At 36.0% G+C, this 27,153-nt stretch overlaps 3 protein-coding genes and 1 long non-coding RNA gene across 7 annotated transcripts; 2 read left to right on the top strand and 2 right to left on the bottom strand.

Moving 5' to 3' along the window:
• Positions 1 to 343: 343 nt before the first annotated feature.
• Positions 344 to 3,471, bottom strand: LOC116297577 (carboxypeptidase D). The gene is made up of 2 exons (XM_031705830.2): positions 2,187 to 3,471; positions 344 to 1,837 (listed from the first exon to the last, which is right to left on the bottom strand). The coding sequence occupies exons 1-2, from the start codon at positions 3,177 to 3,179 to the stop codon at positions 917 to 919; spliced, it is 1,914 nt and encodes a 637-aa protein (XP_031561690.2). The 5' UTR covers positions 3,180 to 3,471; the 3' UTR covers positions 344 to 916.
• Positions 3,472 to 5,028: 1,557 nt separating this feature from the next.
• Positions 5,029 to 19,602, bottom strand: LOC116297565 (putative RNA-directed DNA polymerase from transposon BS). 4 transcript variants are annotated; one of them, XM_089038569.1, is made up of 23 exons: positions 19,439 to 19,602; positions 19,242 to 19,366; positions 19,064 to 19,098; positions 18,360 to 18,405; positions 18,162 to 18,243; positions 17,848 to 17,902; positions 17,424 to 17,479; positions 16,658 to 16,722; positions 16,476 to 16,535; positions 16,169 to 16,259; positions 15,800 to 15,869; positions 15,334 to 15,384; positions 15,109 to 15,177; positions 14,262 to 14,342; positions 13,006 to 13,707; positions 11,897 to 12,028; positions 11,313 to 11,403; positions 11,015 to 11,204; positions 10,490 to 10,577; positions 10,201 to 10,262; positions 10,049 to 10,097; positions 6,548 to 6,610; positions 5,029 to 6,156 (listed from the first exon to the last, which is right to left on the bottom strand). In XM_089038569.1, the coding sequence occupies exons 2-23, from the start codon at positions 19,276 to 19,278 to the stop codon at positions 5,692 to 5,694; spliced, it is 2,640 nt and encodes an 879-aa protein (XP_088894695.1). In that variant the 5' UTR covers positions 19,279 to 19,366; positions 19,439 to 19,602; the 3' UTR covers positions 5,029 to 5,691. The 4 variants fall into 4 exon arrangements, with proteins under 4 accessions (XP_088894695.1, XP_088894696.1, XP_088894697.1 ...); XM_089038570.1 differs by having other exon boundaries at positions 10,201 to 10,259; positions 19,242 to 19,602; XM_089038572.1 differs by lacking the exons at positions 5,029 to 6,156; positions 6,548 to 6,610 and adding an exon at positions 9,521 to 9,690 and having other exon boundaries at positions 19,242 to 19,602.
• On the top strand, positions 11,191 to 16,175 carry LOC148906068 (uncharacterized). The gene is made up of 4 exons (XR_016121477.1): positions 11,191 to 11,255; positions 11,829 to 12,226; positions 15,244 to 15,324; positions 15,824 to 16,175. It is a non-coding gene; the product is annotated as an uncharacterized LOC148906068 (long non-coding RNA).
• Positions 19,603 to 20,341: 739 nt separating the features above from the next.
• Positions 20,342 to 25,867, top strand: LOC116297569 (beta-sarcoglycan). Its single transcript, XM_031705819.2, has 7 exons — positions 20,342 to 20,469; positions 21,236 to 21,415; positions 22,146 to 22,328; positions 22,601 to 22,640; positions 22,940 to 23,106; positions 23,727 to 23,864; positions 24,682 to 25,867. The coding sequence occupies exons 1-7, from the start codon at positions 20,449 to 20,451 to the stop codon at positions 24,853 to 24,855; spliced, it is 903 nt and encodes a 300-aa protein (XP_031561679.2). The 5' UTR covers positions 20,342 to 20,448; the 3' UTR covers positions 24,856 to 25,867.
• Positions 25,868 to 27,153: the final 1,286 nt, after the last annotated feature.

The following is a 27,153-nucleotide window of genomic DNA, read 5'->3' as shown; positions in this document are numbered from 1 at the left end:
GGTTGTCCATCAATGTGTTTCAAAGACTCGTGATGGTTCGCTTTTGGGACTCGAGTCTCCAACCTTTTCTTATTTCTTACTGGCTGGGGAAAAATCCTTAAAACGGGCTAAATTCAAAAAAAAACCACGCAGAGCGAAAGAAGTGCTATTTCTCAATGATCGGGTAAAATTTCGAGGCTTTATTTCACGTTTCAGTGATTTTATTAAAATTTTTGATGAATCCCCATGCATTTTTTTATAACATGACACCACAGAAACCAAGCTTGGGCTACCTGTGCTAATATCCAAGTATTAACGAATAGTTTTTGGTTGCTTAATCTCACTTTCGTGTCACAGTATTGGATTTTGTTTATATGGAAATCTTTATTCGTTGATTGATTCATTTACATTCACTCTACTCTACTATTCTTACTTATTAGTAAGAGTACAAGGCTTGCTAACTTGTTAATAAACGGGGCTTATAGATTACCCGGGGGGGATACTACAAACCCAACTTGGGTAGGTGTGTGCCGCCAGGACCTCAAAACCCTAACCCTATCCCAGACCTAAAATTTTGATTTTACATACCCTACCCCAGACTATAACTAAGAATTGTACATCCTATCCCAGACAAAAATGATACCCTATCCCAGACCAAATGTCAAAAAATGGTACCCTACCCCAGACCCAAAACCCAAAAGCCGAAAAACCATACCCTATAGGGCGGCACATGCCCGTATAGCAAATATAGGGGAGTACCCCCCCCCCCCCCGGGATAGATTAATTAGAGGATCACATTAGGTGTTCCTTATTTGCTCGCTTTTGTGCGATATACTCTTTGTGAATATTCCTGTTTGGAATAATTAGCAGTGTAAACTTCGTTATCAAGTGCAGATAAAGTATCTTATATCCAAAAGTTATAATGTATTATATTTTTTTAGGCATTGGTAAATGCTTGGCTGTCTGTCGTTGAATCTCGATCTGTAGTTATCCCAACTGCTGCTTCGTTTGTGTCTTTGGAATTTGACTCGTACGGTGACATCATGGCTTCACGATCAAGATCGCTGTCCAAGAGTGGTCCTCCAATTGAAAGACTGTCACTTGAATCGCCAAGACTTGCGTTTTCTTCAAGTCCACCCAAGGCTTTATGCAGGTTCGTTGATTTTTCGTCTGAAGGAGCCGGCTTACCGTGCATTCCCATTGTAATTTCATTAGCCATATTACCCATTTGAGCATCATTCATCATCATTCCTCCACCCATACCGCCTCCCATCGTACCCATACCTCCACCCATGCCGCCTCCCATCATGCCCATACCGCCTTGTTGTCCACCCATCATCATACCTTGTTGTCCACCCATCACCATACCTTGACCACCCATTCCTCCCATATTGTTCCCCATCATGCCCATACCACCTTGTCCACCCATCATCATTTCCTGTCCCCCCATACCACCGCCCATTCCACCACCCATACTAGGCATCCCCATCCCCCCACCAGCCATAAGTTGCTGAGCATCTTCAGGTGAAACCTCGAAGCTTCCGTCGTCACTCTCTTTGTCTTTGCTTTTTGATCCTTCGGAGGAATCGTCTTGTTGCTCATTCTGGTTTTTACCTTTCTTCAGCACAAACTCAATAGGCAAGGTTGCTGGTCCTTTTAGCACCTTGACTCTTTTGGACATTGTCTTGAAGCCATCGGCTGAAACTTTGACTTTGTATTCTCCTGGAAGTAAAAGCCTCCAAAAATCTCCATCGGCACTTGCGAATACGTCCTTTTTGCGGCCAACCACCGAGATCTTTGCCCCGGGAATTGGTACACCATGACGATCCTTGACAAAACCCTTGAATCCTTCGTGAACCTTAAAACAAAACAAACAAAAAAGCGGGTAAATACTCGAAACAATATACCCGAAAAAAAAACCTGTAATAATATTCTTTCAAAACTTTTTGGAAAAAGCCTTTATTTTATTTTATTTTTTTGTTTTATATTTTTTTGGGGGGGAAACTGTGGAACGTGGCGATCATGCAGTCACATCTGATTACAGTAACACTAGAAATAATATTACTTCTATATGGTTCAATATTCCAGTATTTTCTTTATTATAAAACAGTAACTGAAAAATGGAAAAAGTGATATCGAAAATGTATATAAAAAAACTAATAATCATACCAACAGAAACATAATTAGTAATTTCAGTTTTTTCATACCTTGTCAAGAAACTCCAGCATGGGTTTCTTGTTGTCTGCCCAGTATTTTGGTAAATCCTTTTCTGAAGGGAATTTCTTACATCCCAGCTCTACAGTGATCTCAAAGCAGTTAGAATGGACATAGTTGTAGTCCTGCATCCCCCCTGACACGCTGTACCATTTAGCTCCATTAGTAATACCGTCATCAAAGTGATCTGGCGGGACTTCAGGGCAGTCCCATGGTGGATTTTTCAGATGCATGGTGGGGTGGTTCTCTGAATAGGCTTTAGACAAATCTTGAAATACATCATCATCAGGAGAAGCACTATACTCACTGCGTCCTGTTGGGCTATCATCATAAGGGTAGTTTGCTACGAGTGACCCACCATGTAAGTTGGCGCTCAAAACGAAAGGGATTTTGTGGATCCATTTCATAACGGCTTTGGTTTCGGGCTGTGGAGCTCCAGTGGGCGTTTTCGCAAACTGATCGGGAAAGTTTCGGTTAAGGTCGACATTGTTAGCGTTATTCCTACCAATAATCCAGTTCTTCCTGTTATCTCCCTGGAACGCAAGCTCGTAGCCATCTGGATTCATGGAGGGTAGGAAATGAATCCTAGTCGTGTTCATGATCCGGGTGATATTACTGTCTTTGTTGTAATTTTCGCATAAATACTTTGCCAGTTTCAGCAGTAGTTCTTTGCCTACTATCTCGTTACCATGCATATTGCCAATGTACTTGAATTCTGGTTTTCCCGGCTCGTGCTTGTCGGGAGTATTTGACAATGCCAGAACCATTAGCTCCTTTCCTTGGACGGACTTACCAATGCTGTACAGATGGGTAATTTTGGGATACTCCTTAGTCAGTTGTTTCAGAAAAGCAAGGGTTGATGCGTAGTTGTGGTGGGTCCATGTTTCATCGTTTAGACTTCGCGCCCAGTTAACCGTGCCCGAATAAACCGGTCCCACCTGCAAACTACCAAAAACTATCGTGATTGAGAATAACAAAGCTATCATGGCTGGAACCAGCGATGCCGAAATATTGCAGTAACTAATGCAACTCCAAGACGAACTCCGTTAAAACTGCAGAGCTGAACTATTTTGTGCCGTGATGAATGTGCTGTCGTTGGCCACTCCCGTCTTCAGCGAGCTCTTTTGCTCAATGACCTCCACCTTAATGTCCTCAAGATCTAAATTGAACCAATGATTTGATTATACCCGAGCTGCGATTGGTCAATCTAAATTGCGAGTATCAATAATTCAGTCCTCCAAGGGTTTGTCTGTATCCAAGTTATGTTTATAATTATGATCCAATCGTATTAGACCATTAAACCAAAACAATGTAATGACAACAGAACATAGCTCTTAAAACTCACGCCTCCGATTGGAGCTTTAAGAACAAGATGATATTCTCATTTCAAATCACTTTTTCTTATCCTTAAAAAACATAATCTGACACAAATATCAATTTCATTTCTTAATTTGCGAATGAGCCAATTAGTAAATGCAAGAAAATAGAAAATATTGGAAAGTAAAAAGAAAAAAAAATTGTTTACAAACATTGTAAACTTAAATGACATTTCTCAAAATAAAAAAAGGGGAAAATGAGGTAGAGGTTGTCAATACGAAAAGTTTCATTCTCAATGAAGCTTCTATATCATTAATTGCACCTTTTTTTGAAGCTGAAACAATTCAAAATGTTCTTCAGTTCTGAGTAATAAAATAACTTCATATAGTTTGTAACAGCCTCAGGCTATTCGGTCTAATTTTCTTTCTTTTTATCCCCTTTTCCTTTGTGTGTGTGTGGGGGGGGGGGGGGGGGGGGGGGATTTTTTCAGTAGCGCTGAAAAGAGGAAGCGTTTTCGAGCCTTTTAGTTTTCCAGCCCCCATTTTCTATCACATACTGACAACTGGATAGAGCCGGGGAATTTCAAAGATCATTCCTCTGGATAAGAGAAAGGGAAAACCGTAAAATCAAAATCACCTTGGAAACGATCAGTACAAGATCGACCTTTAACAGGTAACCTATTGTCTCGATATTCCATATTTGTCCCGCTTTTTGTCACGCATCTCAAGTATCGTTGTCACTACAGGCGTCCACATGACTAGTACCTGTTTGTTTTGTTCAAAAAAAGGCCACATTTTAAAAAGTTTTGAATATTAAAAACCGGAATTTATTGCTGCATTTTTTTGCAGGTCTGTAAAGATCAAGTACTACCTAACAAATATTGAGCTATAAAACTAATAAATAAATAAATAAATAAACGCAACAACAAATGATACAATCGAAAAGGACCCATCGATCTTGGCCTTTTGTCTCAGTAGGGTCAACTGATTTCCGTATTTCCGAATATCTCTATCCTTGTGCATATCGTATTTTCCATTTTAAGGTAATTTTCTATACTCATCTTTGAAAAGCTACCTACTGATACCGAAATATGCCGCCCATATATAGATTATCCCTTATGTATGTTCTGTTGTTTTTTTCTTAAATCAAAATGCCCTATCACTAAGTCGTCGCCCGCTCTATCGCTCTGTGCTTCCACGCTGTATTACGGTTTTACGATTGTTAATTTTATTATTAACAGGGTGCATACCCGAGTCTATCCGTGAAAAATTTAACTAGCAATTAATGGTATAAATAAGTGCAAAGTTTTCTAGGCCGGTCTACTTAGGTCTACTGAACTTACTAATTCGTGCAAATTCTTACAAAGTGTTTCACGGATTCATGGTATGTACTCTAATGTATTATGGCTAGTATTATAGCTTGAGCTCTATGCATAAAGTTTCATTCCTGCTTCCTAAGGTTGTTTTATCACATTGGGTAATACAAAAAAAAAAAAAAAAAAAAAAAAAAAAAACAAGCTTAGCTTGAATCAGTCCTTTATTAATCTCCAAAATATAATATTCATTAAAAAAAGCTCTGATATGATAAGAATCAGTGCTAGAACACATCGGCAATTGAAACATCGGAGAAATATATATATACATATATGAATAAATAGTGCACCAAAGCATAGATACCTCCTCTGTTCAAGTAAGGGGCATATCCAAGATTCACATAGGAATCACCCAGTACTAAACTCAACAAAGGCATCTGTTTGAAACACGAATGGGGAACTGAAGGAGTGTTCATTTGCAGGCACCCTAGGATACCCTGGATAAGCCCCTCCGCGATAAAGACTGGGTTCGCCAGACAAGACCCAAACCCCACGTCCATTACAAGTACATATATTAATTTATAAAACATGGATACGTTATTAACTTCATATGAATACATTATCTATGTTAACTAAAACAACCCTTGACATCGTACCCAGGAGCAGCGCTCCTGACAAATGCGTGAGACGTTTCTCCATTGATAAAAACATTCTTTCACAGTTCGGCGAAAGGCAGCCTAGCTCCCAATTTTTTTCTCTTTGTGAAGATATGTGACTTTCCCAACGTTCCTAGCGGTCTTGGTTATAAATTAAAGGTAAGAGAATGGGAACAATGAGTGCGACGTACGTCGTTCATTTACTCATCTTCGCTATAATGGAGTTTCCTTCAGATCATTCAGGTCAGGCTGTCCTTTTCCACTATTATTCGTGGAATTTTTATTTGAATTTATGGGTCTTAAATGACCTGGCGTACGAAACTCACGATCATCGATTGTCACTTCATCGATTTCCGATGGTGGTCGCGAAGATCTCTTCGGCAAAGGTGCTAAAATTTCTGCTCCTGGACTAATAGCTCTTTCCGTAATATTTGACACGAAATTCGAAGGCTCTGAGACGGGATTCTTGTGAGAACATGGCTGGAATTGAGTTGTGCCTAGCCATTGAGGTGGAGGACTGAAGTGCTGCGGCTCAGGAGACAGTGCTTTAGGGTACGCCATGGTTGGGTATGCATTTGAAAGCTGAGAAATGTTCTTTTTTTGTAGTGGTTGAAGACGCACATCCATGAAAGGTTTGTAGGAAGACGAGCCTTGTACCGGCGCCAGTGAGATCATCCCCTGTCGAGTATAATTTGTTATTCATAAAATATTGATCCGCATTCATTAGAGAAAGCAATCAAAACGATTGTTTACAGCACAAGAACGTTCAAAACCTCTTTAGATTGGCCGTAATGTTTTCCCATTTCAGACCACGTGTCATTCCCTAGAGAAGTTTGAGTTGTATCCATTATTCATTTGCCTTCTGATGTGCAACCATTAAACAAGGAAACGATAATGTAGGGGATGAAACGTGGTTTAAGATTGGAAAACATTGCGCCCAAGCTAAAAAGGTGTAATCTGCTGTATAAGCATGAAAACTGGTTGGTTATCATGTGCACCAGTAACAAGCTGTACACTGACGATTTATACACTTTATCATTAACGTTATGGTACTAAAATTGACACTTACCTTGTCTTGGCCCTTTTCAGTGCCGACGCGACCATGTTGTTTATGAGGACGAACATCTAATGACTTCAAAAAAATGAACCTTATTAATTGACATCAAACAAGTCACAAAGGAGCGCTTTTGAAAGCTATTTCGCAGTTTTCCTGTTTATAGCTGCTGGCGGTCGCGCGGTTTGAAAAGTTGGTATTTTCAATATGATCGAATTTGACAGGTTAGCATTTTATAACTGTGGTCGCTAGACCTCAGGAATACTGACCTTTCTATTGATTTATTTAAGAAGAAACTTAAGACATATTTATTTACTAGGGCTTTCTTCATTTTTCAATAGTCTTCCCTTTTATTCATTATTATTATTATTATTATTATTATTATTATCATTATTATCATTATTATTATTAGAGTCTTGGAAGTTGAACAAGCGACTTTTACGCCATTAGTATTCACTACAACTGGAGGTATGGCAGATGAGTGTAGAAGATACCACAGTAGACTCGCCGAACTAATTGCCAACAAGAAAAGAGAAGATTATGCTACCACTGTATCCTGGATACGAGCAAAGGTTTCTTTCTCCCTTTTGAGATCAGCTCTCCTATGCCTGAGGGGCTCAAGAACCACAAGAAGAGTACTTAGGAACATAAAGGACATAGACTTGGATGTCGAGACTGCAAATGTACAGTACTTATATATGAATGTTTACCATGATTATTATCATTTTTAAACATATATTATTAGGATTAGTTTTTACTAAATAGATTTTATGGTTATACATTAGTAGATATATTTTTATTATAGTATATTTTATTATAGTTTTTCTTTTTCTCTTTTTTTTATTTATTTTTTATTATCATAAATAGATATATTTTTTATTGTAGGATATATGAAGAGAAAATCTGTACGTCGTATATATCTATATATCTACATCTACATTTTATTGTCAGCAGGAACTATACATTAAGTTATCACGCTAACTATGGGAAAATTAAATAAATAGATAAATAATAAAAATTAAAATATAAAATATAGAGTATATAGAATAGCCTAGATCATAGACGAGACATGCCCCCAGCCTTCCCGAGTCCCACGCCCGCGCAGACAGACTTTATGGTCTGTCTTAGTGCGCATGCCCGAAACCCGGAGCAACAGAGAAACATGTCCCATCCCCCAATCCAGGCCACTCCATATAGATATAAAATATAAATATGAAATTTATAAAAAATAAATAAATAAATAAATAAAAATTTAAAAAATCATCTAATTTCTAATGAATTCTGATAGTTTCACCTTAAAAGTCTGGAGTGAATTAGCCTCCACAATATCAGCAGGTAAACTGTTCCATTCAACAATAGTTCTTGGAAAGTAAGAAAATTTATGTACGTCCTTATTTGTCTTAATACTTTGGTACTTGAATTTATGCGAACCTCTAGTTCTAGTTTCTTTTGCAAGTGTTAGCCTAGATTTATCAGTTTCAATAATGTCATGTGTTATCTTGAACATAGTTGTTAATCTTGCCTCCTTACGCCGGACACACAAAGGTTCCCATCGTAGATGGTGCATCATTGAGGTGACACTTGAAGTGTATTTATAGTCTCCAACACAGAATCTTGCTGCACGTCTTTGTACGCGTTCCAATTTGTCAATGTCACATTTATAATGAGGATCCCATATGGTACATCCATACTCCAACTTTGGTCGAACCAGAGACCTATACAGGGTACACTGAACATCTCGATTACAAAACCAAAAATTTCTCTTAATCAAGTTCAGCACTAGTGTAGCTTTGGATGTAATTTCTTGAATGTGGTAGTTCCATCGTAACTTGTTGTCTAATGTGACTCCCAAGTAAGGATGCACATCAACATACTTCAGAACTGATCCACAGAAAATATATTCTTTGTGAGGTGGAGATTTTTGTAAGGATATGCTCATAATGAAGCATTTATCTGGGTTAAACTCCATCTGCCACATATTTTGCCATACTTCAAGGTGGAAAAGATCAGACTGTAAATTATCCATGTCGTCATTACTTGATAGAGGAATATAAATAAGACAGTCATCTGCACATAGTCTAACTTGGCATCTGAGATGTTCAACAATGTCATTTACGTACAATAAAAACAATAGCGGACCTAAAACGGTTCCCTGAGGCACACCTGATTTTACTTGCTTGGGTGATGAAGAAACACCTTCACACACTACAACTTGAGTTCTATTAGTTAGAAAATCTCTTATCCAGGAATTGAGGGGGCCATCAACACCGTAATGCAATTTCATAAGCAACCTTTCATGTGGTACTTTATCGAATGCTTTAGAAAAATCCAAGATGACCAGATGAGTTGTTTTCCCCTTATTAATTGCATCAGCAAGATCTTGGGTGGTGGTAAGTAGCTGTGTCTCAGTTGATCCTTTCTTACGAAACCCATGCTGATTGTCCACAAGTATGTTGTTCTTTTCAAAAAATTTCATCATGTGGCTATGGACGATGTGCTCCAGTACTTTACAAACGATACATGTCAAGGATATAGGTCGATAGTTTTGACACTCATCTTTCTTTCCCTTTTTGTGGACTCCACTTACATTCGCTGTTTTCCATTTTAATGGTAATGCAGACTGATCCAGTGAGGACTGGAAGAGATCGGTAAGAATGGGTGCAATTTCTGATGCCAGAGTCTTTAAAATCCATGGCGGTATATTATCTGGACCAGGTGACTTGTCACATTTGAGCTGTAGCAGTTGTTTCTCAACTCCTCTACAATCTACCGTAATGGGAGATATCACATCTTGACCAGCAGACGGGTGAATTGAAGGTAACGTAGTTTTGTTTTCTTCAGTAAAAACTGAACAAAACTGTTCATTGAGTGCGTTTGCTTTGATAATGGGATCACTTGATAATCTACCATTAATCTTCAGATCAGGGATTCCAATCTGATTATTGCTCTTTGTTTTCTTTATGTAACTCCAAAATGACTTGGGGTTTTCTTGAATATTTTCTGTCAGATATTCTGATACATAATCATTCCGTGCTTTAGTCATTTCCTGACGGAGATTTTTCTTCATTAGATTATAACTATCCCAGTGTTTCTTATTCTTCGATTTCTTTGCCTTATTATAGATACGTTGTTTCTTTTTGCACATCCTGCGAAGCTTTCTATTGAACCAAGGTAAATTAAAACGAGAAGATGTGGTTTTACAGGGAACATTCGCCTCCATAGCTTAGTCTTGATTGCTTTTTCAAATATAGATACCAAATATAATTTTTCTTTTCTTAAACTAAATTATTATTATTATTATTAAATTATTATCATTATTATTATTGCTATTATTTTATTATTATTATTATGATGATGATGATGAAAGGTTGTCGTGAAATGAATAAATCCCCTTTTTTTTGCGTTTTAGGAGGAAATTTTAAGATACTCCGAACTCAAAGGTGGATGATTCATACATACCTTGATTACATGTATAGCTAAAATACAGTTAGATAAATAAACGCTGCCATATCCTACCTGAGCGTCAGATGGTACTCTACTCCTCTCTACCATCTTGCTGTGGTCACTGAAGTAGAGTAATCAATTGTCTAATCAATACAGTGCACACACACACACACACACACACACACACTAAGATAGTCTAATCAACGAACAGAAGCCTTGCTTACCTTTGAGTATCTGGTCTCTGCTGCATTTGTTTCCATTGGGAACTTTGCTGATTGTTGTGCTGCTGCAAAATCATTACAACAAATAGAATGAATGGATTAACTTTACATTCCCCGAGATACAGTCTCCCACATTTTCGAGGAATCTTTAGTAGGGATCACAGACTTGCAATGACCCATCAGTACTCCCCTATCATCCTTAGATCCGTTACAGTTTAGAGCTCATGTACAAAAACGTTATTACAGCACCAGTTGAGATGCAAAATGGGAATTTCTAAACTCTGGTGCTTACTTTCTTTTTCTTCTTCTTTTTCTCCCTCTTTTCTGATCCATGAGTCCCTCGAGGTTGACTCTCTTCACCAACTGCACTTTCTGGTTTCCTTTGAATAGAAATCAGAATTAAAGGTCAGTCCATTACATCTACATATTAAGTTTTGACATCTATCAGAAGATGTTCCATTACATCTACATATTAAGTTTTGACATCTATAACAAAATGTTGGGTTCCGTTACACTTATGACGACTAGATAAGCTGTAATTACTTCAATGGATTACGGTGACCGTGAAATGTAGCGAAATTTTTCATACTCTCACGAACTCTTCCCTATTTCAATATTTTAAAAATATCCCAAAAATTTCTTTGTACAACTGGGCAGTAGCTAGGGGCTGAAGCTCCCCCTTCATGGCAACAAAACGGCGGCTTTTTACATTTTATACTGTAATTTCAATTTTTTTCGTAAAAATAAAAATTGAAAATGAATGCCTGGTTATGCCCCTATTGTAAACACTGCCAGCAAATAAATACAAAAAATCTACCTTTGAGAATCTGAAATTGACGTTCTCTGTTTAGAATGCTGTCCAGGGAGGGGATAAGTGCTTTGCCCTGGCAACTGTCCCCCTTGGTCATAACTTGGTGACGTCACATCTGACGTTGAACCTACTCTATCGATTCCTGGACCATAATGCATTGGGAAGCTCGTTTGAGTAATATTGCTTGGACTTGAGTCTGAAAGGGAAACTCTTGTTAATAAACTCAAAATAATCATCTACTGAAAAGGTCAGTGGTTAAATTGCAGGATGTCATATTCATGGTTTCATTTGTTGCACAAATTACCTGTATATTGATTGGTTTTAGGGCGTCTTGAATCAAATGGTAACATCGACCCTTTGGTGTCCTTGTTTTTGATGTAATTCTGATCACCCAGCTACAAAGCAAAATTTTAAGATTATAAAGTTCAATCGCTGAAAGGGCGCTGGCAGCTTAATTTATGAATGTATCCCTAGAGGTATGAAATGGTGAATGAACAAATCTTGAGAGATAATCTGGTGCCATGAAGCTGAGAATAGAGAGGATCTTGAAGCTATGCCCTTGTCTCAGGCATAATGTTTTCCCATTTCAGACCAAGTGTAATTCTCCTGGGCCGAGTTGTTCAAAGCTGGATTAGCGCTAATCCAGAATTAACTCTATAGGTCTTATTAAGAGTTAACCCAGGATTAGCACTAATCCGGGCTTTGCAACAACTGGGCCCTGAGAATATAATTCTTTGATTGAGTTGTATCATATTCATGTGTTTTTTTCATACATTACGCCCAAGCCAAAAAGGTCTATTCTATCAGTTTTGTTTTTCAGACATGACTTGCCTTGCATTGATAGTGGAAAATCATGACATACTGTATGACCAACAATCGTATACCCACCTCATATCTGTTTAATCCATGCAAAGCTGGCTGTTGTCTGGACTTCATTGAACCATCCGTATCCTTTTTCTTATTCATTATGACTGACTTTGTTTTACGTATTTCTTCAGCGACTATTGATGAAGTGGGCACCTGTAACAAAACACTTTGGTTACTTACAACTCTCTGGATTCCTACTTCTGTGTTTAGAGCACTAACCTAATAATTCCTTTCAGAGTATTTGGAGTTTACTGAAGATATTGAATCAAATGTGTGACTGAAGAAAAGCGGCAACTTTCTAGGGGAGGGGACCACAGAAGGCAGTAAAGCAAAAGATATGCAGAAGGATATGTTGAGTGCAACACTAGCATCACTAAATAAGAACAAATCATTGTTTTGATGTTTGTGCAACATTGTAGCATTGCAAGTTGCAACAACAAAAAGGAACTAGCTCTCTCTACTCATTGCATGCAGGGTGATAACACAAGCAACATTAGCTATTGAACTTGCAATACACTGATGCTGCATGTGTGAGACACAAAACTAGTACGGCATTTCGTGACTAAGTCTTTATGTAAATATTAGAGTGTGTGACGAAATGTTCATGTAACCAGATAGTAGTTTTGTAACCAGAGATATAGATAGGGATATATTCTTACAGACATGTACTGAGCATAGATCTCAAAGAAAGAAGCAGTAAATATAAGTTCCAGCAAAAACGTGTCAACTATTGGTTCGAACGGGATCAAAAGTACCGTGTGTAACACATGACACATTGCACGATTATATTGCTTATATTACTGCACCTTAACTATTAAAGCATTAAAAAAATATGTTTAGATATACACCTTTTTCAAAAAACGCTGTCATCATGGCCAAAGGGGATAGGTGATAGGTCATTCTGAGACAGAAATTGAATCAGTCTTAAAACTAAGGATGCACAATACAAAATAAAATTATCATTATTGTTATTATTAAGGTCCATTCTTGCTGAGAATAGTAGAAACACAAGTCATTTCAGCTATCATTGGATCTTGGAATGACCTTTCTCCTATTGCCTTTCGCCTATTGCCTATCGCCTTTGGTGATGACAATGTTTTTTGGAATAGTCGTATATTTCTCTTTTTTACCTTTTGTTGTTGTCCAGCGCCAGTAAAGAAACTGTAGTTTGCATTAACAAAATGGCTAAATGTATTAGAACCCGCCTTAGTCTTGGACTGAGGGAGATCCTCTCTTGCTTCTTGTTTGTCAATACTTTTCTCATTTGATAATTCCATCTTACTAAAATCCATGTTATCAGAGCTTTCACTGCTTTCTTGCTCCATATTAAAAGAACTGTCCCTCGGCGACTCTATGTTAAATGCATTATGATCATTTTCTGAATTGTCTGACATTGATAGACTCTTTGAGTTCGAACTGTCCGTGCTCTTAGGAGTTAACAAGCTTGACTTGGTCATTTTATTTCTGTCGAATTCTTGATCCATTTTATTATTGCTCGAGTCCTTTCCCATGTGGGATGCAGTGGCTGTTTTAATAGATACAAAGTCATTGGTCTGCATCTCATGCTTGATATCACTGGTCACTTTTAAAGGCTTTGGTTCTTGTGAGCTTCCAGCCTTGGCGTCACGAAAACTGGATTCATTTTGGGGGTTTTCTCTACGCCTTGTGCTTTTGTGGTTTGAATGATTTTTAGATTTAGAATGTGGAATTGGTGCAAGGGATGGATTTTCTTTGACTCTTTGTTCATATTTTTCTCTTTCTATTTGGAATGCTGGATGATTAAAGCATTCTTCTACAGTTGCTCTTTCTTCAGGATCTAATTTTAATGTTGCCTGTAAAAGGAAGGCACTTTTAATCAGTATGGCTGAGGAAAAACTGAGCCACCCAGTTTTAAAACTGATGCCACACTGCAGGGGGACAATTCTGATTGGAAAAGGTGAGGGGATTCTTGTTGTGTACCTCTTACAGGGGAGTCATGAATCTAAAAGTTCCACCAGAGTTACAAGCTGGTATAGCTCTTAGGATGTTTGTCAGGTAATAAGATACCTGAGGTTAAATTATGATAGCTGGATTGACATTTATAAATTAAGGATATTTTATTTTTGATTCATCATCTAATCATAATAAATAGAGATGATCTTAAAATGAAATTATTTAAGAGTTGGTACCTCTTAGGAATAAAAATCATTAGTTGCCACACCCACCTGGACAGTACTCAGGTGCAACAAGCATCCCTGCCCTTTTATTTATGCGTGTCTACCCCAAGTCCATACTTGCTGATGCAAAGTACACAATGTGTCCCAGAATGCACTTTTTATGAATTTTGTAAAAAAGTTGATTGGATGAAGCACTACAAAAGGGTGATTAATATTTATGTTGTTTATACCTGCATAAAATTCTGCAATGGTCCACTAATTATACCAAGGTATTTTCTGTTCAATGTCTGAGGGTACATCACAGCAGGAAACTAAAAAAATATATAATTATATTAGAAGATAATATAGGTAAGTTGTAGTGCTTGGGAACGAGGTTATTCCGGGCGAAAGCCCTTGGAATTAAATTCGGAAAAATTAATTTCCGACCTCGCTGGGAATCGAACCCACGACCTTCGGAATTGTACTACCGATGCTCTACCAGCTGAGCTAGAGGTCAGACTGAGAGCAGGCCGGGGTGAAATAGATGTTAGGTCGCGGTAATTATGATGCAAAGATGAGAGTATGTGGACCGCGTGGCACTAATGAAATAGTAGAAGATAATATAGGTAAGTTGTAGTGCTTGGGAACGAGGTTATTCCGGGCAGAAAGCCCTTGGAATTAAATTCGGAAAAATTAATTTCCGACCTCGCTGGGAATCGATATTATCTTCTACTATTTTATCTTCTACTATTTCATTAGTGCCACGCGGTCCACATACTCTCATCTTATAATTATATTATTAATTTAGCAACAGGGCAGAATTGAAATTGATTCCAAGAAGTTGCAAGGGCTAGTAGCATTCTCCTTCCATGGGAGAGATATATAGTCAAAACAGCTCAAGCTTATCCCACAGGTTTCATTAATGGTTTAATATTGAAATTTATTATTCTTTCCGAGAATACAAAGACTTGTATACGTTAATATTTAATTTTTTGAATAATGAAACTATTAATGGAACCTAGGATCGTAAGCTTGAGCCATTTTGACTGTAAATGGTTTGCGAATGATTTGTAGAATCACACAATACTTATACTGTACCTTTAGACCAGCAAATCTTGGGTTAGAGTGGAACATGTCCATTTGATCAGGAGGAAGTGGACCAAGTACCTGATGAATAAACAATAATAATAATAATAATAATAATAATAATAATGATATTTATTTCTTATTCAGTGCCTCTTCCATAAATGTCCAGCAGCGCTGGTAATTCAGTCAGTAGATTGACAATCACCTTTAAATAACCATGTGTTCAAGGTATCTTACCTTTTGTATTGTATAGAGCTGGTCTATTTCACTCTCGCCAGGGAAAACAGGCTAGGGGCAGTAAGAAAATGATTTAGTAATTGATACATCCTCATTTCCATTACAATGCAGCTCAGAAACTAGAGCTCTATATTGGAGATATCTGGACCTTTGGCCTTTGTCAATCAAAAATTTCTGACAGTTTGAGCTAATCTTTTTTGATTAAAATAAGCCACAGTACTCCATCTTACAGTTCCATTCAGTGACCACGAATGATAGTTCCAAGTCAAGGCTGGAGTTTCTGCGCATAGTAAATCTATACTTTTTATCTTCCACGGCAAATCCAACCTCAGCTTGGAACTATTATTCGTGGTCACTGAATGGAACTGTAAAATGAAGTATTAAATCCAGAAATCTTGGGCTGTGTTGGTCAGTAATAATACACCTACTTTAAGTACAGATACATGCTTTAGTGGTCTACATTTACCTGTCCATCGCTTAATTCTCCTAGGATACAGCCTATTGCCCAGATGTCTACTGGTTTACCATATGGAGCACTAGAGACAAAGGACGCCAGAGTTCAACTTAAGAAGTAGTATAAATATTCCCATAAATTGATGTAAGATCATAAATATGCAATAAAGGCTTTGCACCATCACGTGCCGGCACCAATAATACAGCTTGAGCTGCCTTTGGTTAGATGACACAAAATTAAAATCACTTTGCTTTTTGGAATTTAATGATTTATTGTGTAAAACGATTGTATTGTTCTTGCCATCTTACATCATTGGCTGCTGACACGTGATGGTGCAAAGCCTTTATATGTCACAGAAACCCAAAAAGGTCTCCAACATACCCTAGAAGAAGCTCTGGTGATCTGTACCATCTAGTTGCTACATAATCTGTGAGCTGCGCACTGCCATTAGTTGCCATGGCTCTAGCAAAGCCTATAGTAAGCATACATAAAAAAGTTGTCATTCTTGCAAACAGGTGAAACCGCTTTTATGAAACAGTTATTTTAACTGATTTAGAATACTTATTTAGTTTCTGCTGCAGGGTTAATACTAAAGCAGAATGATAAATTAGTGTGTGATTTATTTTATGTCTTTATATAATTAATGAATTTATAAACTCTTTTGGGCTAGAACTGGTTTCAAACTTACCAAAATCACAAAGCTTGAGAACGTTATTTTTACTAATAAGCAAGTTTTCAGGTTTAATATCTGCAAAAAGAATCATTACAATCAGTCAAGCAATTTGCTAATGGACTACATATGGAAAGTATTGAATTCACTCAACAGAAAAGGAAAAAAATTACTAAGAAATCACATCTTATTCATTTTACCTCTGTGAATGACATCATTTTGATGGCACCATCTTATTGCTTTTATCAATTGAAAAATATAATTCCTATAGAATACACAAGTGTTAATTAATGAGGCTGTATACTTATTCACATGTCATAACTTTCTTTTCTGCCACTTTGAACTATAATTTATCTGAATAGTACTAAGGTTGAGGACCCTTCTTCATTAACCCATTGGGTGGTATTCTTGCACTCTAACCCAGACCAAAAAATACCTCTAAGTTTAAATATAAATACAATGTATGGAGTACAAACACTATAAGTGTGCAACATAAAACCACTAAATACTGCTATGATTATGCTAATCCTATTATTTTTCTATTGTTTAATTAGCACTATTTACTACTAAATAGTGCAAAGTGTTGCACACTTTTAGTGTTTGTACTCTAGCATTAGACTTGAATATAGAGTTTTGCATTGATTGAGCTACTAATGTTTATGAGACTATTGACTGCTCAAGGTGATTTAAAGGTTTTCCAAAGTTTGCCAGAGCCGAAGTAATACTAAAATGTTTTTTATTTATTTATTTATTTTTATTCAAGTATAAAGTTATACTAAAACAGTTATTCACTTCAGGCTCAGTGATTCCAGTAAAAATCTTTAAACCTTTGAACCTATATAACATGCCTCATTTTTTATTGGATTAACAAAGTGTCCATAACTTTTTACTTTGTATATCAAATATCCCTCATAAAAAAAAAACTGAGAAACTGTCAACATAGCCAGGCTGAGATTTTCATCCTACCTAACTTCCTCATTTGACACCCCATTAGGCATTTCCTCAAGGACTTCAAGCATGTTCTGTAAACAAGAATCATAAAGGATAAAAATCATCTTGAAAACGTTTTATTGATTGTTAACTGCACTATCTTTTATCTTTTTTTTCTATCTACATATTTCCAGCACTCCCACTCAATACTACTGCATATCCCTAACAAGTCATATACCATGCGTACATGAACAGCATTGTATGCAAGACAGTTTAGATCAATAAAATATAAAATATATGCAACATGAAAATACTTAGAAGAGATAACTAGCTAAAAACTAGTGTGAGCTGCATCATCAGTGTTTCTCTTTTACTCCAACGAAGGACTAGCGTCCGAAACGGTTTTTTCATCTTTGCATGGTGTATAATCCACCCTTTTATCATTAATGAAAATACTTACTCTGTCTACATATTCAAAGACCAGATAAAGCTTCCCTCTCCTTCTAAATGCTTCCCTGTGAAACATTAGTGATAAATATAATTACTATAGAATTAAAAAATACTTCCAGGGCAATAGCCACTATGAAGCAGGTGAAGCAGTTGTACCTTGGTAAAAATTCACAAATGCCTTTCTTAACGCTGGAAATTGCATTTCCAAGTGCTTTACATATTCTCAGGGGGCATGCCTTTAAAGCCATCACCTCCCCCCCTCCCCCCCAGTTACCATGTAGTTGCTGCTGTCTATGGTACTCATTTGCATCGGGTTCCAGTTACCTCAATTCAACGATATTTTCTTGTTTAAGCATACGAAGAACCTTGAGTTCTCTAAATGTTGTTCTTTTAACATCATCATTATCTAGATAAAACATGCATTTGCAATATTAATCATGTTCTAATTTGGAAAGGAAAAATTGGTGAAGCTTGAACTTGTTTAGCTGTACTCGCTCGTATTGTTGACAAAAGCTGACATACCTTCACTATCTTTGAATTTTTTGATGGCAACGATTTCGCTTGTTTCCTTGATGAAGGGAAAAAACAATAAAATGGAATGAAGATCTAGATCTAAATGAATGTAATGTCATATAATTGGATTCCAAGACTATAAATTTTAATCATTTTTTCAACGAACTAGTTTTTGCTTAATTCCATATTATCCTTCTCAATCCAGATTGATAAAAACGTTATTATATTTTTTATAAGGTACTGGATTATCTATTTAGTACACGAGATAATAGGAGTTCATGATTAAAACCTTTATATAAAATCAAAATGCAATAACATTATAAATGAAGTTCTATCAAAAATACAAAGGAATGAAGTTATTATTATCTTCTAAAAGCTCTAAATTGGAAGATTTAAAATAGTGTTTGTTTATGTACAAATTTAATGTCCGAAAGATCAATGTTATGATGTTTGTAAACATTGATAGTAGGATAAAATATCGTATGCGTTTGATGGGCGGATGTTTTGTATAAAACACCACGCATTTCTAGAAGATCTGATAATCTGGTATCTTAGTGATTTAACCATGGGATACAAATTAACTGAATAAATATGATGGCAATCATGTAAATCTAATGGCAATCATGACCGTCCAACATCAAACAACATGGCACCATTTATGAACATTTGAACCGCGTCCAACCTATTGTTAATCTTTTATACCCATCGTATACCTTATGTCTGCATTTCATAACAACTCCATAGGCACCTAAAACGTAATAAAAGATTCATTAAACTGAGGAAATGTTTTTGATTGACAAATTCAAACGAGGATAATTTACTTGGCGGGTTACCAGTTTAATTATTGAACTAAAAACATACTAAAACACAATGAAAACAAACACTAATTACCTTCGCCTACGACTCCAAGAACTTCGTACTTATTCATGGACTATTAAGGATTCCTGTACATCATTTTGTTCAGGTTCAAACGTAATTTTCTCGACTTACGGTTTAGTTTTGGCACAGATGTTGTGCTGTATAAAAAACAAGAACGACTACACAACATAATCTCGAAAATGCTCAAGATACGTTAAACATGAGATTACGATTTTTTCCGGTGTGACCCAAGCCGTTGTAACAGGTACTTAGGATTTACATGGTAACTGAGATAGATGAAGATCTTGGGTATAAAATAAAGAGTTTTTCGGTAGAGTCAAATCAAATCCGTCTTGTTTTAGTTTCCATCACAACTTTTACCGCTGATCGATTGTTTTCTCCCACAAACCTTTGCGCACTAATACATTCCGATCTGATGACGTAGAAATCGCCAAAAAAATATTTAAAAACCTTCAAAAACTATTCAAAAATAAATCAAATCACATTTAAAATGATGAATAAGTAATGGCGGTTAATTATGTTTTGGATACTCAATCATCGGTGCAATAATTAATGTAGTTTTATTGGACCCCTGTGTTGTATGAAGCAAGGAAATTAAGAACTCCATTTTCAGGTGATGCTTTGTTTTATTTTTGTTTGAACGTTTTAAAAGGATTATGATCAATAAATTATTATGATAAGCCGGGTCTATGACTGCGAAAGCACGAAGCGGGAAAAAATCGATTAGGATTATGTTTTGGGTTCCCTGTGGCGCAATGAACAAAACCCGTAATAAAGTCCGCGCTCTGTCCGCGCTAATAAATTTCAGATCATAAATTTAAGAAAAATCAAAGGTTTTTGTAAATATTTTCTTATAATTTCATTAGGAATTTAGAGCTATAAATTCACAATATTCCATTGGAAGGAAGTTGTGGAATACGTTATAAATTTAAGAAAAATCAAAGGTTTGAAATCAAAGAAATGGTTTATGAATTTCCTAATATGTTTCTCAATGCCATATCTTATAGTAGAGCAATATTTTTACATGGCCTTTTTCGGTAAAAGAAACGATTTACAAATAGCAGGACCAATATCACCCCAAGGGACCTCCCACAGTCGGTTTGTCACTCGAGCCTTCCATTGTAATGTGTTGACAAGGCGAACAGTTTGAAGAAGACGTTAATGGTGACAAAAATTCCTTGTTTTTACCACCAAGAAACTTCTTCCTCGCCTAGAAATAATGTCATCCAATCGACAAGGGGTAAGTTTCTTATCCTTAGTCATTTAAAGAGAAAAAAGTTTAGTTTTAGCTGAGAAAAATGAAATTTTGTGTCATTGTTGTGGAAGGCATTGAAGTTTGAAAGTTTGAAGACGCTTTGAAATGTTGTGGTTAAAACTACGCGGCTGACACAACCAAAATGTTCTTTTAAGATACAAAAAAGATAAGCAATAAGTAGCTCTTTGATAGTTAATAATCTTTAAATAAATTTATAGCTTTAAGGAATATTCTTTTTTTCGACACACCTGAATATTCTTTCAGCATGAGTAATTCTGTCTTCATGTAGAGTTATCTAGAATACTGTACTATATTCACCTCAAAAACCACAGACCTTGTTGAAAATGCAGTACTCTTAAGTCGTTCTCTTCACATAATAAATTATTATAAGCTTGACTGAGAAAAGCTTACGCAAGTTAGCATACAGTAAGCTTACTTTATGCTTTATTAACACAATGTTTTGGAGCAAACGTGATAACTCAGAAGTTCAAGTAAACACATTCTCTTCAAAGCAGAAGTATTTTATAAATTGAAATCATTCTTTGTCATTGATTTTTATTGGAAAATCAATTAGTGACTACATTATGAAGGTTCATATATCATGAATAGGGGATTCCTTCTTTTGGTGCTTTGAAAATACCATCTCCTCACCCCCTCCCTTGTTAAAAATAAATTTCTTCTAGTATTTTTGCATCACCCTCTTCTTGTGAGCTAACATGCTTATTTGAAACGTTATTGCTATTCCCAATAGAGAAGACAAAACCTAGTAGATAAGGACAAAGATGATGATGGTTATGATAATATCTTTGATGCTGGGAAAGTGAAGGTTTCAGAGAGAAGTCTGCACAGGACAGGTATCAGAGGCAGAAAGATATGGCTGTTTTTAACAGTATTGATCATACTCTTAATATTATGTATCATCAACTTAGTGGTAAGTGGGTATTGAAACTGTTGCTTCTAATTCATTGCTTTTGTACTACTGCTATGATATATCATTCAAATAAATTCAGTCAATCATAGCCAAGCCTTAGAAACATTGGGAAATATTATATATTGACATTGGAACTATAGACCCTTTGCAACCAAAAGCACGAGAAAGGCTTTCAAATCTTTTGAGAAAAAAAATTAGTATAATCAGGTCTATATGAAAAAAACTTCTGATATGCTATACAATACATGCAGAAATGCCTAACTTCAACTGTGAGAGGACCTTAGTTAGAAATTTGGTGACTGGAAGGGGTAGGAGGGCAGGGAAAGGGATGTTTATGCCTGCATCCACTCCCCATTGTCCCATTCAATACTACACTGCCATGCAGAACATACCAGAGAGAATGTTCAAAACAAAATAGTTTTAACCCCAAACCCTCTCAGGTGCAAGGAGTCTAAAGAAATTTTATCTTTTTTGAGACAAAATGTCTTTTTTTTAAGAAAAAACATTAGCAGTCACCCTAGTTGGCAGAAACATTATATACCAGCAATTTTTTACGTATAAAATTCAATTTCTCAAGGAAAGAGATTATATTTTTCTGCCTTCCAATAAAGCTACTGGTAATTGAACAAGATCTCACAAAACTTTTACACCACAAAACGTTTCACAATAATTTTAACTAAAAAAATATTTATTCAATAATTGTTTTTGTATGTCTTATTTTTCTTGACAGATACTAGCTGTAATTTATGGAGTTATTAGGATTGATAAAGATGGTGTGGAGTCCCTATCTTTTTTTGAAGATGGAATGATACGCTGGACTAAACCCAGTGATCTTGAGACTGTTACAGTTTACAAGAATGAAATTGGAGGCTTCAAAGATAGAGATCTTAACATTGAAACTACCCAAAATGAGGTAATCAAATATTATTATCATCATTATCATCATCATTATTATTACTCATCAATTTGTGTGTGTTTTTAACGGCACCAATTAATTGAACTTATTTATTCCATAATTCAATAACTTATTATAATTATTATTTGCCAAAAATAATGTTATCACCAGTCATTCCCGTAATATATCTTATCAAGCATTACTGGTAGACAAAAGTATGATACTCAAGGAAATGATGTGTGGTTTGAAATGGGAATTGGGCAATACATTTATTGTATTGGGTTTTTCAGATTGTTTTGCATGGTGGCCCATCAACTCTGAGCTCACAAGGTAGGTATTCATTATTGATATACCAATGATTGATATATCTTTTTCACAATACTTTAACATTGGCCACAAGGGCAGATCCACGGGGGCAAAGGGGGGCTGAAGAAAACAAAACTGAAGAATTAGATGCTTTTTTTTATTGTTTTCTGTTGTGTTGATGGAAGAAAGTCAATTAGCCCCCCCCCCGGCCTCCACTAAACTAAATTAGCCCCTCCTAAAATTTTGGCTAGATCTGCCCTTGGGCCATGCCCTGAAACTCTCATCTGTCTCATTAAAATAACAAGAAAGTATTTTTCTCTTAGTTCACATTTCAGATGGCAATACCACTATCATTGGTAAAAAGGGCCTCAAGTTTGTTGATCCTTTTGTGGAGAAAGAGATCGTTAGCTTTGATGGAAGTAGTTCACAATTTTTACAACAATCTGTCCATGGAAATGACATTGGCATCAACACTGTTCTTTCCCATAGGGTAAGATTGCATATTGCTGGGTTAAACTGAAGGCAAAGTGAATATTGGGGAATAGAACTGAAATGAAGTTGAGGTTATTTTTTTCCCGGTATTCACTGAGCCTGAGGTGATTAATTGTTTTAGTATAAATATAAAATACATATATATACGTTTTAGTATAAACACAGGTGAGTCTTTAGAAATGAAGTTGAGGTTATTTTATTCCCGATATTCTCTGAGCCTGAGGTGATTAATTGTTTTAGTATAAATAGTAACACAGGTGAGTCTTTCAAAAAAAGAAGAAAATGAAGATAAAAGACACATTTAAAATTAGGTAACAGCAACAAAGCAGCTGGCCGCCATTTTGGATTATCGCTGGAGGTGATAATCTTGTGAAAATCTGAATTTCTTGACCAATCAGCACGCGAAGTTTTCAATAATCACCTGTGTATTTATACTAATTACTATTATTATTATTAATTTTTTTGTCATCCTGAATGACAGCACCTCATGGTCAGTGTTTGCATGACCATCATTTAGAGTAGATAATGAGATTCAAAGATCAGCTGATCTTAACCCAGCAATTTAGTTAATTCCTTATATCTTAATTATCTTATTCATTTGGACCCTTTATTCAACAGATTGTTAGCAATGAGTATGAAAACCTCACATTAAATTCTGATAAAGACATTAAAATAAGAGGAAATGAAGGCATTAAGATGGATGGAAAATCTTTGAGCTTCAATGCAGAAAAAGATATCACTATCACCTCTACTGTGGTAAACATTAGTCTACAAATACTTCATTATATCTTTTCTAGATTAAGAATAAATATATTTAAAAAAATGTACTGCAGCGTAGTTGCAGCTTATCAAAGTATTAATCAAGACCTTGGAGGAGTTTGTTAATGCTAATACAAAATCGTCCAGATTTGCATAAACTTTAACTTGGAATTTTTTTCTCTGCTCAATTCAATCTTATCTTTAAAATGTTTAATAGAACACAAAAGAACTAACTTAGACCTTTGATAAGTTCATGCTTGTAAATTCCCCATACATACATACCAAACATACCGCCACCTGGCTAGCTCAGTTGGTAAGAGCGTCAGTCCATGTGCGGGAGGTCATGGTTCAAGCCTCAGGCGGACCAACACTCAGAGTCTTAAAATAACTGAGGAGAAGGTGCTACCTTTGCTATTACATCTGCAAATGGTTAGACCTTCAAGTGGCTCGGATGATCAAGTTAATGGCGGTCCTGTCCCTAATTTAACTAGAGACGTTAACAGAGGACCACAAGTTTATCAGTTTAATTACTGTCAAGTGTTATCCTCTATAAACAAAGTTGATTTATACAAATCGACCACTCCTATTATATATTATTACTTATAATATATTTATAATTGTGCATTTTTGGCAAAAGAACAAAATTAATTTTTTCTTAAAAAATTCATGTCATATGATTTTCACGTCAAGCACATTTTCTGTCCAAAGTCACTCCTTCACTCTTGAGTTCCAAAAAAATATCTTTTTAAAATGGCCAATAAACATTTGCCTTTAAAAGTGCTTTAAGCAATTGCAATATGATTTCTTTTTTCAGGGAAAAGGCATCATTTTTGATTCACCAGAGATCGCCCTCCACCTCAAGAGCAACATTTCCCCAACAATTAATAGATACAAGTTATGTATCTGTAAAGATTCTTTCAAGGTGTTTGGAGTAAAACAGGCCTCAAAGACCTCTTCTTGTAATACAGAAAAGAAGGTCTGCCCATGAAGTCTAGAGTAAGGAAAAGGAAATTGGTCTGAAGTTTCAATGTGCCTGGAGAAAATGTTCTTTAAAACATTGATGTGGAAGATGGACGCATGAAAAGCAAAACCATATGTGCGTGAATGGCGTCCTGATCCATCTCGGATTTAAATGAATATAAGATTAACTATGCATAGTATGCATAGCCTGCGTAGCGGTGCTCTAGGGAATTGAGGAAGGGGGGAGAAGGGGAAGGAGAGAGCTATAGTGCCACAGTCAGGCTATAGTATGCATACATATTTTTGTGCTGGTTGGTAATAGTACGTAGTAAGAAAAACTACAAGAAAAGTGACATACAGATCATCATAACTAGAAATTATTTTCTTGTTGTTTGCCTCCCAATTTTCCCGTCTCCTTTGCTTTAATGTAATGTTTGACATAATACACCTATTTTAAAACACTCCTCCACCTTGAGGTTGTTAGTTCAATGTCTCTTCCCACAGCGAACTCTTTCCTGGATTGCTGTGACTTTTAATATGCCTACATTGTTAGTTCTCAGTAGAATTCTTTTGCATGCCCTTTATCAATGTATAAAAGGGATCCAAGTTTCTGATAATAACTGCAAAGATAAATATTTTTTACTTAAACAGCGTTTCATGTATGTTTTTTTTACATTTCATAGAATTATACAATTTGAGTCAAATTTTTTTTAAATTTTCCTAATATTTTTAGCCCTGGAGAATAATTACAGAACTTAAATTTAAAATAATGAAATTAGAAAGCAATTAAAAGTTTCTTTACAAGGTATACTAAATTAATTAAATTGGATCAAAATCATTAATTAATCGATTAAATAATTAATGTTAGATTAATCAAAAATAATTAATTAATAATTTAAAATATGGCGTTTTTAATTGCTGTATATATAACAAAGTTCGTTTGTAGTCTTGCATTAGATTCAGAGCTGTAATTTCTTGGTGTAATAATACCATTTTATAATTTTGTAAAATAAATAAAAGTTTGTACAGTCATTTCTTTATATGGATGTACATGCGCGTTTTTAGTAGCTTGCTTTTGAGATGGCGAGGGGGGAGTCATAAAAAGTCCCAACAGGTATTGTTTAAACCCCCCCCCCCCTCTCAAAAATTCCTAGACCCGCCCCCTAAAGCATATGTACGACTGACTGTGACTTCGTCTCTCGCTCGATGCGCTCGACAATCTCCTCGCTTTGCTCGAATAGAATACTCTCGCGGGAGACGAGAGGTCGAAATGGGGCAAGACTATCGTGGAATCTAACCTTGAGTAAGGTAGAATAAGACGCGGCCAACAAATCATATTCCGCGAAGCAATCGATATCTAAAGCACAAGGGGGATACCGGAGCCAGAATAGATAACTTCTGCACCCCAGGGTAGGCCTTAGGAGAAGATGGCCGCCAACTTATTATGATGACTATTTATCCATACTAACATATTTGAACATAAGCTGGGCATACATATATAGAGTAAATAAAGAGAGCAAAAGAAAAAAAGGGAAAAATTAGGAAGAGCAGTGAGTTTCATATAAAAACGTGGGAATATTAATATTGCCAAGGACGTATCGTGATCGTAAAGCATTTTGATTGGATGGTCCGATGTCACGTTTGATTTTTTCAAAGGATGTTATATATTTTTTAGTTTGACAGTGGTGACCAGACAGTGAAGTTGTTTCGAAAGTGTGACGCCGTTTTCCATTCATTGATGCTCTAATAATGGCAGGGGGCAGACAAATAATTGAAGAACCGACATGTGCTTAATTAAAAGTTTTCTAAAAATTCCGGTGTTGGTTGGCAAAGAGCACGATTTGAACTCGTGCAGGTTTAATAAAGTTTTTGAACTTTTGATCACTAATTTACCTAGAATTTTCAACCAACGCGAATTTTCGGCCGGTTTTATATAGACATATATATTGTCTTTTTGATACTTTAGATTCTGCATGTTCTGTTATTTTTTATTCAGTAGAACTTGAACTAAATCCTATAATAATTATTTAAAAAACCTATGGAGTAATTTTTGTTGATGTATTTCCAGTTTGATACCACCAACCCCTGTCGTTTTTTAATCACTGAGCTATTAAAATGTTTCAAATCCAAGTTCCCTATTGTACTGTGAGCCAGTTTTGACAGCGGTAAAAACAGGCAATCTTGAATCAAAAATCTAAAGAACCAAGGATACGTTCATCTTGCTAAAAGCTTATACAAAAACCTGAACCACTTCGGCTATAGGTTGACAATCGTCCCCTCTTTCTGTAGAACCATCGCATTGTCCAGCCATATTGCAGTAACGTGG

This window comes from Actinia tenebrosa, unplaced genomic scaffold, assembly GCF_029948245.1.
Source record: "Actinia tenebrosa isolate PJP-AT-01 unplaced genomic scaffold, QUT_ActTen_1.0 PGA_scaffold6__47_contigs__length_16458017, whole genome shotgun sequence".
In the NCBI taxonomy this organism is placed as follows: domain Eukaryota; kingdom Metazoa; phylum Cnidaria; class Anthozoa; order Actiniaria; family Actiniidae; genus Actinia; species Actinia tenebrosa.
This window is presented reverse-complemented; position numbering and strand designations above follow the sequence as displayed.

Coding starts and splice junctions, on each gene's coding strand:
- LOC116297577 (XM_031705830.2), bottom strand. CDS start 3,179: ATGATAGCTTTGTTATTCTCAATCACGATAGTTTTTGGTAGTTTGCAG. Junction 1,838..2,186: donor TGCTGGAGTTTCTTGACAAG/GTATGAAAAAAC, acceptor TTTTGTTTTAAG/GTTCACGAAGGATTCAAGGG.
- LOC116297565 (XM_089038569.1), bottom strand. CDS start 19,278: ATGAATAAGTACGAAGTTCTTGGAGTCGTAGGCGAAG. Junction 17,480..17,847: donor TCTTTGAATATGTAGACAGA/GTAAGTATTTTC, acceptor TCTTGTTTACAG/AACATGCTTGAAGTCCTTGA. Junction 11,404..11,896: donor ATGGATTAAACAGATATGAG/GTGGGTATACGA, acceptor TTTGCTTTGTAG/CTGGGTGATCAGAATTACAT.
- LOC116297569 (XM_031705819.2), top strand. CDS start 20,449: ATGTCATCCAATCGACAAGGG. Junction 22,329..22,600: donor TTGAAACTACCCAAAATGAG/GTAATCAAATAT, acceptor TGGGTTTTTCAG/ATTGTTTTGCATGGTGGCCC. Junction 23,865..24,681: donor TCACTATCACCTCTACTGTG/GTAAACATTAGT, acceptor TTCTTTTTTCAG/GGAAAAGGCATCATTTTTGA.